The following is a 17,500-nucleotide window of genomic DNA, read 5'->3' as shown; positions in this document are numbered from 1 at the left end:
GTGACAGGAGTCTTTTATACAGGGACAGGACTAATTTGTAGCCTCATGGGCACATAACCGGTCTGTGGGGGTCAGAATTCTTGCTGGTTGGTAGAGGATCAAATACTTATTTCCCTTAATTAAATACAAATTAATTTATAACTTTTATTTAATGTTTTTTTTCTGGATTTTTTGTTGATATTCTGTCTCTCTCTGTTAAAATAAACCTTCCATAAAAATTATAGACTGTTCAAGTCTTTGTAAGGGGGTAAACTTACAAAATCAGCAGGGGATCAAATACTTATTTCCCCCACTGTATATGTGTATATGTGTATATGTGTATGTGTGTATATATACTGTATGTTTGTATACATGTGTGTGTATTTATATATATGTGTGTATGCGTGTGTGTATATATATATATATATATGTGTGTGTGTGTGTATATGTGTGTGTATATGTATGTACATATGTATAGATGTGTTTATATGTGTGTATATTTGAATGTGTGTATATATACTGTATGTTTGTATACATGTGTGTGTATTTATATATGTGTGTATGCGTGTGTGTATATATATATGTGTGTGTGTGTGTATATATATGTGTGTGTGTGTGTATATGTGTGTGTATATGTATGTACATATGTATAGATGTGTTTATATGTGTGTATATTTGAATGTGTGTATATATATATGTGTGTGTGTGTGTGTTTGTATGTGTGTATCTTTGAGTGTGTGTGTGTTACCCGTGTCTCCCCAGCCTGTGATGTAACACTTGGAGGAATCTTTGGGCGCTCGTTCTCTCCAGCCAGGTAAACACACCGGAAGCACCGAGCCACTCTGGCGCACACACTCCCCTCCGTGACCCCCGCGGCGGGTCAGTCGGACCAGCGCCAGGTCGTAGTCGTTGCTGTGCGGCCGGTAGCGGGGGTGCAGGACGATCCGGTCCACGCCATACTCGTCCTCGTGTTCCTCTGGGACCAGGGTGTGGTAGTCTCCCACGCGCACCTTGTACGTTCCCGTGCTGTTCCCGTACCTGAAGAGACGGCCAATCAGATCGCTGCTTGTAACTGTAAAGCTGAGGCTCCGGGACTCCAGCGAACCACACTGAGAGTCGTTATCTTTAAACGAATTTACTAGAGTTGTTTTGACTGAATGGGCATAAATCCCCACAGGCACACTCCCTGTCCAAAAGAGTAAAGACTGCCATCCTTAGACTCCAGTGTGTGTGTGTGCGTGTGTGTGTGTGTGTGTGTGTGTGTGTGTGTGTGTGTGTGTGTGTGTGTGTGTGGAGCGGAAGCTAACATTCCCTGCCAGAGACTCTGGTTACAGGGTGAGGACCTGTTCCGGAAGCGCCGCTGCTCCCTGTGCTGTGCCAGCTTGTGTCAGCAGGACGTTCCTCACAGGGTCAGCGGCGTTCCGATGAGGGCAGCGGCAACGTTACTTACAAACAATACACACACACACACACACACACACACACACACACTATATGGTCAAAAGTATGTGGACACCTGAACTGAGCGTAAGATTGTTGGACATTGAATTTTGAAACCTATAATATTATTATAATAAATATAAGAGATGGGGGGGGGGGGAACTGGAAATGTACTGTGGTAAAAGGAAGACCTTCCCTAAACTGTTCACACACAACATGTATATATATATATATATATATATATATATATATATATACACAGTATATATACAGGGGTTGGACAAAATAACTGAAACACCTGTCATTTTAGTGTGGGAGGTTTCATGGCTAAATTGGACCAGTCTGGTGGCCAATCTTCATTAATTGCACATTGCACCAGTAAGAGCAGAGTGTGAAGGTTCAATTAGCAGGGTAAGAGCACAGTTTTGCTCAAAATATTGCAATGCACACAACATTATGGGTGACATACCAGAGTTCAAAAGAGGACAAATTGTTGGTGCACGTCTTGCTGGCGCATCTGTGACCAAGACAGCAAGTCTTTGTGATGTATCAAGAGCCACGGTATCCAGGGTAATGTCAGCATACCACCAAGAAGGACAAACCACATCCAACAGGATTAACTGTGGACGCAAGAGGAAGCTGTCTGAAAGGGATGTTCGGGTGCTAACCCGGATCGTATCCAAAAAACATAAAACCACGGCTGCCCAAATCACGGCAGAATTAAATGTGCACCTCGACTCTCCTGTTTCCACCAGAACTATCCGTCGGGAGCTCCACAGGGTCGATATACACGGCCGGGCTGCTATAGCCAAACCTTTGGTCACTCGTGCCAATGCCAAACGTCGGTTTCAATGGTGCAAGGAGCGCAAATCTTGGGCTGTGGACAATGTGAAACATGTATTGTTCTCTGATGAGTCCACCTTTACTGTTTTCCCCACATCCGGGAGAGTTACGGTGTGGAGAAGCCCCAAAGAAGCGTACCACCCAGACTGTTGCATGCCCAGAGTGAAGCATGGGGGTGGATCAGTGATGGTTTGGGCTGCCATATCATGGCATTCCCTCGGCCCAATACTTGTGCTAGATGGGCGTGTCACCGCCAAGGACTACCGAACCATTCTGGAGGACCATGTGCATCCAATGGCGGTGCCGTGTATCAGGATGACAATGCACCAATACACACAGCAAGACTGGTGAAAGATTGGTTTGATGAACATGAAAGTGAAGTTGAACATCTCCCATGGCCTGCACAGTCACCAGATCTAAATATTATTGAGCCACTTTGGGGTGTTTTGGAGAAGCGAGTCAGGAAACGTTTTCCTCCACCAGCATCACATAGTGACCTGGCCACTATCCTGCAAGAAGAATGGCTTAAAATCCCTCTGACCACTGTGCAGGACTTGTATATGTCATTTCCAAGACGAATTGACGCTGTATTGGCCGCAAAAGGAGGCCCTACACCATACTAATAAATTATTGTGGTCTAAAACCAGGTGTTTCAGTTATTTTGTCCAACCCCTGTATATATATATATACAGTATATATATATATACTGTATATATATATATATATATGTGTGTATATACTGTAAATAATGTGTGTGTATGTATATACAGTGTATCACAAAAGTGAGTACACCCCTCACATTTCTGCAAATATTTCATTATATCTTTTCATGGGACAACACTATAGACATGAAACTTGGATATAACTTAGAGTAGTCAGTGTACAGCTTGTATAGCAGTGTAGATTTACTGTCTTCTGAAAATAACTCAACACACAGCCATTAATGTCTAAATAGCTGGCAACATAAGTGAGTACACCCCACAGTGAACATGTCCAAATTGTGCCCAAATGTGTCGTTGTCCCTCCCTGGTGTCATGTGTCAAGGTCCCAGGTGTAAATGGGGAGCAGGGCTGTTAAATTTGGTGTTTTGGGTACAATTCTCTCATACTGGCCACTGGATATTCAACATGGCACCTCATGGCTAAGAACTCTCTGAGGATGTGAGAAATAGAATTATTGCTCTCCACAAAGATGGCCTGGGCTTTAAGAAGATTGCTAACACCCTGAAACTGAGCTACAGCATGGTGGCCAAGGTCATACAGCAGTTTTCCAGGACAGGTTCCACTCGGAACAGGCTTCGCCAGGGTCGACCAAAGAAGTTGAGTCCACGTGTTTGGCGTCATATCCAGAGGTTGGCTTTAAAAAATAGACACATGAGTGCTGCCAGCATTGCTGCAGAGGTTGAAGACGTGGGAGGTCAGCCTGTCAGTGCTCAGACCATACGCCGCACACTGCATCAACTTGGTCTGCATGGTCGTCATCCCAGAAGGAAGCTGACGCACAAGAAAGCCAGCAAACAGTTTGCTGAAGACAAGCAGTCCAAGAACATGGATTACTGGAATGCCCTGTGGTCTGACGAGACCAAGATAAACTTGTTTGGCTCAGATGGTGTCCAGCATGTGTGGCGGCGCCCTGGTGAGAAGTACCAAGACAACTGTATCTTGCCTACAGTCAAGCATGGTGGTGGTAGCATCATGGTCTTGGGCTGCATGAGTGTTGCTGGCACTGGGGAGCTGCGGTTCATTGAGGGAAACATGAATTCCAACATGTACTGTGACATTCTGAAACAGAGCATGATCCCCTCCCTTCGAAAACTGGGCCTCATGGCAGTTTTCCAACAGGATAACGACCCCAAACACAACCTCCAAGATGACAACTGCCTTGCTGAGGAAGCTGAAGGTAAAGGTGATGGACTAAACCCAATTGAGCACCTGTGGCGCATCCTCAAGTGGAAGGTGGAGGAGTTCAAGGTGTCTAACATCCACCAGCTCCGTGATGTCATCATGGAGGAGTGGAAGAGGATTCCAGTAGCAACCTGTGCAGCTCTGGTGAATTCCATGCCCAGGAGGGTTAAGGCAGTGATAATAATGGTGGTCACACAAAATATTGACACTTTGGGCACAATTTGGACATGTTCACTGTGGGGTGTACTCACTTATGTTGCCAGCCATTTAGACATTAATGGCTGTGTGTTGAGTTATTTTCAGAAGACAGTAAATCTACATTGCTATACAAGTTGTACACTGACTACTCTAAATTATATCCAAGTTTCATGTCTATAGTGTCATCCCATGAAAAGATATAATAAAATATTTGCAGAAATGTGAGGGGTGTACTCACTTTTGTGATACACTGTATATGTGTGTGTGTGTGTGTGTATATATATATATACACTCCTGATCAAAATCTTAAGACCAGTTAAAAAATTGCAAGAATTTGCATTTTGCACTATTGGATCTTAAGAAGGTTCTAAGTAGAGCTTCACAATGCTAAAAGAAGAAATGGGCGCAAGAGACAAAAACTTTTGAGCAGGCAATTTATTGAAAACATCAATTTAACTGAAATAGGCTGTTCATCAGCTGATCAAAAGTTTAAGACCATAGCTCAAAAAAACCCGAAAACCCCCTCAAAACAGAAATCAAAGTGTCAAAAAAAGGACTCAGTAATGAGTAGCTCCACCATTCTTGTTGATCACTTCAAACAATCGTTTAGGCATGCTTGATGCAAGTGTTTTCAGGAGGCTAGTGGGAACGTTGCTCCAAGTGTTGAAGATGGCTTCACAAAGGGCATCCACTGTCTGGAACTGATGTCCATTTTTGTAAACTTCCCTTGCCATCCATCCCCAAATGTTCTCATTCAGATTTAGATCAGGGTAACACGCAGGATGGTCCAAAAGAATGACGTTATTCACCTGGAAGAAGTCCTTTGTCAGGCGGGCATTGTGAACTACAGCATTGTCCTGTTGAAAAACCCAGTCATTACCACACAGACGAGGACCCTCAGTCATGAGGGATGCCCGCTGCAACATCTCCACAAAGCCAGCTGCTGTTTGATGCCCCTGCACAACCTGAAGCTCCATTGTTCCATTGAAGGAAAAAGCACCCCAAATCATGATGGCGCCCCCCCACTGTGCCGCGTAGAAAACATCTCAGGTGGGATCTCCTTGTCATGCCAGTAACGTTGGAAGCCATCAGGACCGTCAAGGTAAAATTTTTTCTCATCAGAGAATAAAACTTTCTTCCACCTTTCAATGTCCCATGTTTGGTGCTCCCTTGCAAAGTCCAAACGGGCAATTTTGTGGCGTTGAAGAAGACGTGGCCTTTGAAGACGTTTTTTGTTTCTGAAGCCCTTCCCTCGCAGATGCCGTCTGATGGTTATTGAGCTGCAGTCAGCACCAGTAATGGCCTTAATTTGGGTCGAGGATCGTCCCGTGTCTTGACGGACAGCCGATCGGATCCTGCGGCTCAGCGCTGGTGAAATGTTTTTGGGTCTACCACTTGACTTTTTTGTTCCATAACCCTCAGGGTCTTTTAATAAATGCAAAATGACTGTCTTACTGCGTCCAATCTCAGCAGCGATGGCACGTTGTGAGAGGCCTTGCTTATGAAGCTCAACAATCCTACCACGTTCAAAGTCAGTGAGCTTTTTTGCTTTTGCCATCAGGAGGTCTTGACAGTGTAAATACTTGACAGAAAACGACATGGAATCCAAATTTCTGCGCACATTTTGGCTTTTAAAGGCTGTGGTCTTAAACTTTTGATCAGCTGAAAAAAGCATGTTTGAGTGTAAATGCAGTTTTCAATAAATTGGCTGCTCAAAAGTTTTTGTCTCTTGCGCCCATTTCTTCTTTTAGCATTGTGAAGCTCTACTTGGAACCTTCTTAAGATCCAATAGTGCAAAATGCAAATTCTTGCAATTTTTTAACTGGTCTTAAGATTTTGATCAGGAGTGTATATTGTATATATGTGTGTATATATCTGTACTGTATATGTGTGTGTATGTGTGTATATATGTACTGTATGTGTGTGTCCACATTGTGCCCAAATGTGTCGTTGTCCCTCCCTGGTGTCATGTGTCAAGGTCCCAGGTGTAAAGGGGGAGCAGGGCTGTTAAATTTGGTGTTTTGGGTACAATTCTCTCATACTGGCCACTGGATATTCAACATGGCACCTCATGGCAAAGAACTCTCTGAGGATGTGAGAAATAGAATTGTTGCTCTCCACAAAGATGGCCTGGGCTATAAGAAGATTGCTAACACCCTGAAACTGAGCTACAGCACGGTGGCCAAGGTCATACAGCGGTTTTCCAGGACAGGTTCCACTCGGAACAGGCTTCGCCAGGGTCGACCAAAGAAGTCGAGTCCACGTGTTCGGCGTCATATCCAGAGGTTGGCTTTAAAAAATAGACACATGAGTGCTGCCAGCATTGCTGCAGAGGTTGAAGACGTGGGAGGTCAGCCTGTCAGTGCTCAGACCATACGCCGCACACTGCATCGACTCGGTCTGCATGGTCGTCATCCCAGAAGGAAGCTGACGCACAAGAAAGCCCGCAAACAGTTTGCTGAAGACAAGCAGTCCAAGAACATGGATTACTGGAACGCCCTGTGGTCTGACGAGACCAAGATAAACTCGTTTGGCTCAGATGGTGTCCAGCATGTGTGGCGGCGCCCTGGTGAGAAGTACCGAGACAACTGTATCTTGCCTACAGTCAAGCATGGTGGTGGTAGCATCATGGTCTTGGGCTGCATGAGTGTTGCTGGCACTGGGGAGCTGCAGTTCATTGAGGGAAACATGAATTCCAACATGTACTGTGACATTCTGAAACAGAGCATGATCCCCTCCCTTCGAAAACTGGGCCTCATGGCAGTTTTCCGACAGGATAACGACCCCAAACACAACCTCCAAGATGACAACTGCCTTGCTGAGGAAGCTGAAGGTAAAGGTGATGGACTAAACCCAATTGAGCACCTGTGGCGCATCCTCAAGTGGAAGGTGGAGGAGTTCAAGGTGTCTAACATCCACCAGCTCCGTGATGTCATCATGGAGGAGTGGAACAATTTGGACATGTTCACTGTGGGGTGTACTCACTTATGTTGCAGCTATTTAGACATTAATGGCTGTGTGTTGAGTTATTTTCAGAAGACAGTAAATCTACACTGCTATACAAGCTGTACACTGACTACTCTAAGTTATATCCAAGTTTCATGTCTATAGTGTCGTCCCATGAAAAGATATAATGAAATATTTGCAGAAACGTGAGGGGTGTACTTACTTTTGTGATACACTGTGTATATATATATATACAGTGTATCACAAAAGTGAGTACACCCCTCACATTTCTGCAGATATTTAAGTATATCTTTTCATGGGACAACACTGACAAAATGACACTTTGACACAATGAAAAGTAGTCTGTGTGCAGCTTATATAACAGTGTAAATTTATTCTTCCCTCAAAATAACTCAATATACAGCCATTAATGTCTAAACCACCGGCAACAAAAGTGAGTACACCCCTAAGAGACTACACCCCTAAATGTCCAAATTGAGCACTGCTTGTCATTTTCCCTCCAAAATGTCATGTGATTTGTTAGTGTTACTAGGTCTCAGGTGTGCATAGGGAGCAGGTGTGTTCAATTTAGTAGTACAGCTCTCACACTCTCTCATACTGGTCACTGAAAGTTCCAACATGGCACCTCATGGCAAAGAACTCTCTGAGGATCTTAAAAGACGAATTGTTGCGCTACATGAAGATGGCCAAGGCTACAAGAAGATTGCCAACACCCTGAAACTGAGCTGCAGCACAGTGGCCAAGATCATCCAGCGTTTTAAAAGAGCAGGGTCCACTCAGAACAGACCTCGCGTTGGTCGTCCAAAGAAGCTGAGTGCACGTGCTCAGCGTCACATCCAACTGCTGTCTTTGAAAGATAGGCGCAGGAGTGCTGTCAGCATTGCTGCAGAGATTGAAAAGGTGGGGGGTCAGCCTGTCAGTGCTCAGACCATACGCCGCACACTACATCAAATTGGTCTGCATGGCTGTCACCCCAGAAGGAAGCCTCTTCTGAAGTTTCTACACAAGAAAGCCCGCAAACAGTTTGCTGAAGACATGTCAACAAAGGACATGGATTACTGGAACCATGTCCTATGGTCTGATGAGACCAAGATTAATTTGTTTGGTTCAGATGGTCTCAAGCATGTGTGGCGGCAATCAGGTGAGGAGTACAAAGATAAGTGTGTCATGCCTACAGTCAAGCATGGTGGTGGGAATGCCATGGTCTGGGGCTGCATGAGTGCAGCAGGTGTTGGGGAGTTACATTTCATTGAGGGACACATGAACTCCAATAAGTACTGTGAAATACTGAAGCAGAGCATGATCCCCTCCCTCCGGAAAATGGGTCGCAGGGCAGTGTTCCAGCATGATAATGACCCCAAACACACCTCTAAGACGACCACTGCTTTATTGAAGAGGCTGAGGGTAAAGGTGATGGACTGGCCAAGCATGTCTCCAGACCTAAACCCAATAGAACATCTTTGGGGCATCCTCAAGCGGAAGGTGGAGGAGTGCAAAGTCTCGAATATCCGCCAGCTCCGTGATGTCGTCATGGAGGAGTGGAAAAGCATTCCAGTGGCAACCTGTGAAGCTCTGGTAAACTCCATGCCCAGGAGAGTTAAGGCAGTTCTGGGAAATAATGGTGGCCACACAAAATATTGACACTTCAGGAACTTTCACTAAGGGGTGTACTCACTTTTGTTGCCGGTGGTTTAGACATTAATGGCTGTATATTCAGTTATTTTGAGGGAAGAATAAATTTACACTGTTATATAAGCTGCACACAGACTACTTTTAATTGTGTCAAAGTGTCATTTTGTCAGTGTTGTCCCATGAAAAGATATACTTAAAAATCTGCAGAAATGTGAGGGGTGTACTCACTTTTGTGATACACTGTATACTGTATGTGTGTGCATATTTATATATATACTGTATATGTGTGTGTATATATACAGGTATATATATATATTTTTTTACTGTATATGTGTGTGTATACAGTATATACTGTGTGTGTGTGTGGGGGGGGGGGGGGGGGTGCAACGGCTGGGTTCATTGTTTGGAAGGGCGTCCACATACTTTTAACCTGAAGATTAAAGAATCCCAGCATTCGAGGCTCCTACAGGAGCAAAGCCTGTTCTACAGGTAACAGAAGCCGCCGGGGATGCTGTCGGGATTTATTGCGGCGGAAGAGCTCGGTATTAGCACGCTAATCAGAAAGCTAGAATTACATTATGGTTAGCTAACGTCAAGGAATGAGCTGTGAGTGAGTGTGTGTGTGTGTGTGAGTGTGTGTGTGTGTGTGTGTGAGTGAGTGTGTGTGTGTGTGTGTGTGTGTGTGTGTGTGTGTGGCTATTTTTACACACAGCAGGACTACTGATGGAACTGTGCTGAGCTGAGGTGCTTACTGTGGTTCGCTGAACTGTAAAGCTAAGGCTCTGGGACTCCACCGAACCACACTGAGAGCCGTTATCGTTCAGTGTTTAGTGATGTGTGTGTGTATGTGTGTGTGTGTGTGTTTACCTTTTAAAACAGTGTGCAGATGTTAACACCCAACAGCTGTTGATCAGAGTGGCTCCACACACCAGCCGTCCGTCCGACTGGGAGCCGCGGAGCCGTACGGCGACCTGCCACGGCCAACCGCCCCTGCAACACACACCATCGTACAGCGCTGACAAGGCCATGGTCGGGTGTCCCAATACTTTTGGCCATGTAACGTATTTAGCCTGATCTAAAGGGAGGTAAGGACTGGTCCTAGTATGAAACTGTAAAGCTGAGACTCTGGGACTCCAGCGAGCCACACTGAGAGCCGTTATCTCCAAACTCCTGGACTCCAGCGAACCACACTGAGAGTCTTTACCGCCAAACTCCTGAACTCCAGCGAACCACACTGAGAGCTGTTATCTCCAAACTCCTGGACTCCAGCGAACCACACTGAGAGCCGTTACCTCCAAACTCCTGGACTCCAGCAAACCACACTGAGAGTCTTTACCTCCAAACTCTGGGACTCCAGCGAACCACACTGAGAGTCTTTACCTCCAAACTCCGGGACTCCAGCGAACCACACTGAGAGTCTTTACCTCCAAACTCTGGGACTCCAGCGAACCACACTGAGAGCCGTTATCTCCAAACTCTGGGACTCCAGCGAACCACACTGAGAGCCGTTATCTCCAAACTCTGGGACTCCAGCGAACCACACTGAGAGCCGCTATCTCCAAACTCTGGGACTCAAGCGAATCACACTGAGAGCCATTATCTCCAAACTCTGGGACTGCAGCGAACCACACTGAGAGCCGTTATCTCCAAACTCTGGGACTCCAGCGAACCACACTGAGAGCCGCTATCTCCAAACTCTGGGACTCCAGCGAACCACACTGAGAGCCGCTATCTCCAAACTCTGGGACTCCAGCGAACCACACCGAGAGCCGTTACCTCCAAACGGGAGGGAAACTGTAAAGCTAAGACTCTGGGACTCCAGCGAACCACACAGAGAGCCATGTTTAGAAGGGCGTCGCCGCGCTTACCTCTGGGAGTTCTCTCCGCCGATGATCCTCTTCCTCCGGGTGTTGAAGGGTCTCAGGCCGCACGCCGAGCTCGCCGCTTCTGCAACACACACATGCACAGCGTACCGTCAGGGCAAAAGTATGCGAACGCTTGGCTTTGCGGACATCCCAAAACAGGAAGGGACCTTCCCTAAACTGTTCCAAGCTACTACCTTCTGCTTGTCACGTCAGTTTTGTCCAGTACGTCCAGACCTTTAACCTGTTTGGAGACTCGGCAGGTCAGACGCCACTCTGGAAACCGGATTGAGCTCTGGAGAACATCCTGCCAAGACGAAACGGGGCGTGGCTATCCCCAAAACCAGAAGATTCAGCCAGTTTTTGGTCTCCAGTGGGAAGGGACGCTGCTAAGTTAAGGCTTTGGGACTCCAGCGAACCACACAGAGAGCCGTTACCTCCAACTGGAACTGTAAAGCTAAGGCTCTGGGTCTCCAGCGAGCCACATCGAGAGTCTTTATCTCCAAACGGAGGGGGAAAACTGGAACTGTAGAGCTGAGGCTCTGGGACTCCAGCGAACCACACTGAGAGCCGTTATCTCCAAACTCCGAAACTCCAGTGAACCACAACGAGAGCCGTTATCTGCAAACGGGAAGGGGAAAAACTGGAACTGTAAAGCTAGGGGTCTGGGACTCCAGCGAACCACACTGAGAGCCGTTATCTCCAAATGAGAGGAAAAAACTGGAACTGTAGAGCTAGGTGTCTGGGACTCCAGCGAACCACACAGAGTTGTTATCTCCAAACTCTGGGACTCCAGTGAACCACACTGAGAGTTGTTATCTCCAAACTCCGGGACTCCAGCGAACCACACTGAGAGTCGTTATCTCCAAACTCTGGGACTCCAGCGAACCACACTGAGAGCCGTTACCTCCAAACGGGAGGGGGAAAAAAACTGGAACTGTAAAGCTAAGGCTCTGGAACTCCAGCGAACCACAACAAGAGCCGTTACCTCCAAACGGAAGGTAAAAAAACGAGACTGTACAGCTGAGGCTCTGGGACTCCAGTAAACCACACTGAGAGCCGTTACCTCCAAACGGGAGGGATTAAACTGGAACTGTAAAGCTAAGGTTCTGGGACTGTAGCAAACCACAACGAGAGTCGTTATCTTCAAACTCAGGGACGTCTTGTTTACCCTGGCGTCCTACACCAGACGCTGTAGCCAGTCTCCGGGTAACCGGATTCGTCTGGCGGCTTTGATTCAATCATTAGCCTGATAAGTTAAATAAACCGTACGCAGCGTTTATAGGCATGTGGGGGCAATTAGCGAGAGCCTGGGGTAACCTGAACCTCATCGCCCGAGCCGTCTGGGCTTCCTGACACCGCCGTCTCCGTCTGTCGTCCCCTCGCTCAGCGATTCCAGATGGTAAAGCCGGCGGTAACCGGATAGCTTTATTAATAGAACCGAACAAATCGAATCTGATAGGGTGGACGGGAGACGTCCGGGGCTCGGGCCGGCCGTCAGGTCCACTTCCCGTCGAGCTGAAAGGAGACGCGTCCGGACGCGTTCCGGTGAGCCCGTGCCAGAATTATGCGGACGGGCGCCTCGGGGTGCTTATGCAGGTAGACTCTGTTGTGCAAACTGTGCCTGTTCCACACGTCTGCATATAACAAGACCCGATGGCTCTCGGTGTGGTTCACTGGAATCCCAGAGTTTGGAGATAACGGCTCTCAGTGTGGTTCGCTGGAGTCCCAGAGTTTGGAGATAATGACTCTCAGTGTGGTTCGCTGGAGTTCCGGAGTTTGGAGATAACGGCTCTCAGTGTGGTTCGCTGGAGTTCCGGAGTTTGGAGATAACGGCTCTCAGTGTGGTTCGCTGGAGTCCCAGAGTTTGGAGATAACGACTCTCAGTGTGGTTCGCTGGAGTCCCGGAGTTTGGAGATAACGACTCTCAGTGTGGTTCGCTGGAGTCCCAGAGTTTGGAGATAATGACTCTGTGTGGTTCAAGGGAGTCCCAAAGCTTATGCAGATAGACTCTGTAGTGCAAACTGTGCCTGCTAAGGGGTGCCCGGTCCTTGGTAGGAGACCACTGTTCCACGCGTCCGCATATAAAACAAAACAAGACCCGACGGCGACCGGGGCTCACCTTTGACCGGCGTGCGTCCGTCCCGCCGCCCGTAGTCGCAGATGACCCCGGCGTCCTCGCTGTGCCGACAGTTGTGGCTCCCCACGGCCTGCTTGATGCAGTCGGCCAGGGAGCGCTCGTCGCCCGCGCACCTCACGTTGTCCACGTGGATGGGTCCCAGTCCCTCTCCGAAATACGCCATGACGCGAGCCTTGGCCGGACCGCTGCCCAAAAAAAATAAAGACGTTTAAAACAGGCGCTCTAATTTCCTCCAATCGAACTATCCCTAATTACTCGCCGCGTGCACCACCCCCACACTGCCCAGGATTTCGTTTTATTAGTTTTATTTACACACTTACTCCCAATTTAGCGGCTGCTGGGGTCGCGTCCGAGGAGGGCGTGTTCGCCTGATACAAATACATTACCAACCAGGGTCCTTACACAGCCTCGAGGACCCCGCCCCCCTTTTTATTCTGGTCTTTCCCAACCAGCAGACAAGTTTTTTTCCCTCACGTTTGGAGGTATTGGCTCTCGTTGTGGTTCACTGGAGTCCCAGGGTTTGGAGATAACGGCTCTCAGTGTGGTTCGCTGGAGTCCCAGAGCCTCAACTTTACAGTTCCAGTTTTTTTTCCCTCACGTTTGGAGGTAACGGCTCCCAGTGTGGTTCACTGGAGTCCCAGAGTTTAGAGATAACAGCTCTCAGTGTGGTTCACTGGAGTCCCAGAGCCTCAACTTTACAGTTCCAGTTTTTTTCCCTCACGTTTGGAGGTAACAGTTCTCGTTGTGGTTCGCTGGAGTCCCAGAGCCTCAGCTGTACAGTTTCAGTTTTTTTCCCTCACGTTTGGAGATAACGGCTCTCGTTGTGGTTCGCTGGAGTCCCAGAGTTTGGAGGTAACGGCTCTCGTTGTGGTTCGCTGGAGTCCCAGAGCCTCAGCTTTACAGTTCCAGTTGGAGATAACGGCTCTCAGTGTGGTTCGTTGAAGTCCCAGAGCCTCAGCTTTACAGTTCCAGTTTCTTTCCCTCATGTTTGGAGGTAACGGCTCACGTTGTGGTTCGCTGGAGTCCCAGAACCTTAGCTATTCATTGTGGCTTGCCGGATCGTTTCCGGGACTCCCTGGATCTTCCAGGCTGACGAATTCTCTGTGCCCGTATTAATAGGGCTAGTCTGACTGAGCCCAAGGTGAAAAAGAAACAGGTACGATTAAAAAACAATAACAACCCCCGACTCCCCTGGAGCGCAGCCATGACTCTGAATCCTTCTCTAATCCCCCCAGAAGCTCAGATTCTACACGGAGGGAAGAAAAGCAGGCCGATGTGTTTAGCATGTGTGGGTGGGCGGGGCACATATGGAAAGCATAACGGTAGCACTTACGTCACCTCCCAGTCCGAACGGAATATAGGTCCCATTGTCCGGGGGTGGGGGGGGGGGTGCACATAGTGAGGATCTAAACCCGAAACCGGACCGGCGCCGGCGTTTCCATTACCTGTGACCCAGCTGCCGGCACACCACCTCCGCATCCTCATCGGTCCATCCGTCGTCGCAGATGGTCCCCCACTGCCCGGCGATCAGGATTTCCACTCGCCCCTCTTTGGCGTTCTCACCGCCCACCAGCCGGACCGGCACGTCTGAAAGGGAATCGAACTGAATTAATTTAACACCACACCAAGCAATTGAGGGTTAAGGGCCTTGCTCAAGGGCCTAACAGTGGTGGGGCTTGAACCAGCGAGCTTTCGATAGTGGGGCTAGTCAAGTACCTGCCCCCTCATTTGAAAGATGCCAGTCCGGGCGCTTTGGCGGAAGGAACTCGAATGCACAGAGCCCTGATTCTCACCCTACCGAACACCTTCGGGACGTATCGGAATGCCGACCGTGAGCCGAGCGTTCTCCTTTATATTGTACAAGAGCGCAGGTGCTAGACTGGCCCGTCTGTGGTCCAGATCTGTTTCTGTCCCTGGCGCAGCAACAGAGACCGCGGATGCTCGATCCGGTCTGGACTGCAGACAGGCCAGTCTAGCACTCGCACTCTCTAATCGTGCGGCCGTGCAGAATCGTACCGGTCAGCGTTCCGATGATATTGTACGAGAGAGCAGGTGCTAGACTGGCCCGTCTGCGCTCCAGGTCCGTCTCTGTCCCTGAAGAATAAGGATGCCACCCCTTCTGAACACCTTTAGGATGTATCGGAATGCCAACCGTGAGCCAGGCCTTCTGCGGTGCCTCGAAAAGACGAGCGCCCTCCGAAAGAGCGTGTTCGAGTGTCCGCATACTTTCGACCTACCGTGGAGGTCACGTGATATCCGTGTGTGTGGCTTGGTGTGGGCGTAAGACGAGCGAGGAACGCAGGAAAAACCGCCCGGCGGTCCAGCGCGGTTTTTAGGTTTCCGCTCACGGAACGTCTGTGTCTCCTCAGATATACGAGCGCCCCACACACACACACACACACACACACACACACACACACACACACACACACCGTTATGAGCTCCGCTCCAGGTCCGGTGGGGACGGGCCTGTCAGGCTGCCGGCTAACAAACGTCCAGCCGGCGTGATCCGAGCGGCACGTCGTCCATCACGATAAGTACACAACAGGAGCACGCAGCCGGCATACGTGATTCCATGGCGACCGGGGGAGGGGCGGACCTTCCCTAAACTGTTATATCAATCGCTAGAAGCGGCGTCCCGATACTTTAGTCCATGCGAGGATAAACAGCTCATTTCTATATGAGGTCTATCAGTATGGTACCGACACTGTGTTTTATGAGCAGTTTAGGGAAGGCCCTGTGCTGACCTCAGCCCAGAAACGAACCCCTTTATAGCACTGCGGAACGGGCACAAATCCCCCCAGACGCACTACAAAGTCCGGTGAAGAGCGGCCGCCGTCCCAGCTGAAAAGGTCGCACAGAGGTCGCTCTGTTAGAAGCGGGACGCTCAGGGGTCTGAATACTTTAGGCCATGTGTGTGTGTGTGTGTGTGTTTGCTGCTATAACAGTCTCAGCTCCTCGGAGTGATGCTAGGAGTACCAATTAATCTCAAAGAACCACCTTGCTGTGAAGCGTGGTGGAGATGCGGGTGGGTACGGGGTGGGGTGCAGCCACAATTTAATGATATAGTACGAGAGCGCAGGTGCTAGACTGGCCCGTCTGCGGTCCAGGTCCGTCTCTGTCCCTGGTGTAATGTTGGAGGCCCCAGACGCTTGAGCAGGTCTGGACTGCAGGCAGGTCGGTCTAGCACTCGCACTCTCTAATGGTGCGGCCGTGCAGAACCGTACCGGTGGGCGCCCCGATGCGTCCGGTGCGCTGGGCACTGCAGGCGACGGCCACGTCCTCGGCGTGCGGGCAGTCGTGCCGCGGCCCCTCCCTCTTGGCGCAGTGAGCGAGCGCCGGCTCCTTCCCCGTGCAGCTCACGTTGTTCCAGAAGGCGGGTCCCGGCGCGGCCCCGAAACCCTGCGGTCCTACCAGCTGGCCGGACCTGCGGACCCGAGAGCGCTGGTTAAAAATGGACAAATGAGGTGCTCGGTGTCCAAATACTTTCGACCGTATATGGTCATGAGTGTGTGTGTGTGTGTGTGTGTGTTACCTGTAGCCCAGCTGTCTACAGACCACCTGCGTGTTGGTGCTGGTCCAGCCGCCGGCGCACACCGTCCCCCAGCGGCCTCGGTGGTGCACCTCCAGCCTCCCCTCGAAGCCGCCGGCTCCGCCCACCAGGCGCACCGAACCGTCTGAGGCGAAACAAAACGAATCTGTGTGTGTAGGCCGGCGCTAGCCTAGCCATCAGAAGGTTTTGGGTTCAAGTACCTCGACGTCCGCTTGACGCCTGCTACTGATCTCCGACCTCTTTATAGTAAGAGAGCGCAGGTGCTAGACTGGCCTGTCTGTCCGTCTGGGCAGTCCAGGTCCGTCTCTCTCCCTGGCGCATTTCGTAACACCAGATACTTCGACGGTTGGGCAGGTCTGGAGCGCAGGCAGGCCAGTCTAGCACTCGCACTCTTGTAGACTGGAATGATGAGTGACCACCTACCCGTGAGGGGTGCGCAGGACACCCCGGCGTCCTCCGAGTGGTCGCAGTTGTGTTCCCCCCAGGCGGTTTTGGGGCACTGTTCTATGGAGAGCTCGTTTCCGGTGCAGCTCACCTCGTCCAGCAGTACGGGGCCCGTCCCGGCCCCGAAGTACGCCCCCGTCCAGGCTTTAGCTGTACCTCTGCGCACACAAATACAAAGATATTTAAATAATCACCACAATTGGCTGTGAGTCTGAGGTGGGCGGGACCACGGGTGAAACAGTACGAGATACCCTGTGAGACCCCGAAAGAAGCGGTCGCGGCTGTGCCTGGGTCAGCCAAGAGGGAGCAAGTGACCTGTCTCACATTCCTTACGTGTGGCTTCACAGTACGAGAGCGCAGGTGCTAGACCGGCCTGTCTGTCCGTCCAGGCAGTCCAGGTCCGTCTCCCCCCCTTGCAAATTCTGTAGCACCGTGTACTTCGACCCCGGAGTCCCTGGAGTCCCCGGAGCAGATCTGGACTGCAGGCAGGCCAGTTTAGCACTCGCACTCTCTAACTGCGCAAGCGCTGCGAGGCTGG

The 17,500-nt window shown here is 49.7% G+C and overlaps 1 protein-coding gene across 3 annotated transcripts in view; it reads right to left on the bottom strand.

The window, feature by feature from the left end:
- prss12 (serine protease 12) overlaps positions 1-17,500 on the bottom strand; it is a 38,071-nt gene that overhangs the window by 8,029 nt on the left and 12,542 nt on the right. For 2 of the 3 annotated variants that reach the window (XM_063008709.1, XM_063008710.1), the window contains 8 exons: positions 16,942-17,120; positions 16,501-16,642; positions 16,193-16,392; positions 14,411-14,552; positions 12,948-13,150; positions 10,832-10,910; positions 9,831-9,953; positions 728-1,017 (listed from right to left, as the gene is read on the bottom strand). In XM_063008709.1, the coding sequence (XP_062864779.1) occupies positions 728-1,017; positions 9,831-9,953; positions 10,832-10,910; positions 12,948-13,150; positions 14,411-14,552; positions 16,193-16,392; positions 16,501-16,642; positions 16,942-17,120 (1,358 nt within the window). The remainder of the gene's footprint in view (positions 1-727; positions 1,018-9,830; positions 9,954-10,831; positions 10,911-12,947; positions 13,151-14,410; positions 14,553-16,192; positions 16,393-16,500; positions 16,643-16,941; positions 17,121-17,500) is intronic. The other variant, XM_063008711.1, reaches the window with a different exon arrangement.

The sequence above is a fragment of the Trichomycterus rosablanca genome, chromosome 14 (assembly GCF_030014385.1).
Source record: "Trichomycterus rosablanca isolate fTriRos1 chromosome 14, fTriRos1.hap1, whole genome shotgun sequence".
Taxonomy (NCBI): domain Eukaryota; kingdom Metazoa; phylum Chordata; class Actinopteri; order Siluriformes; family Trichomycteridae; genus Trichomycterus; species Trichomycterus rosablanca.
The sequence above is the reverse complement of the archived record's forward strand: the minus strand, read 5'-3'. Positions and strand labels throughout refer to the sequence as shown.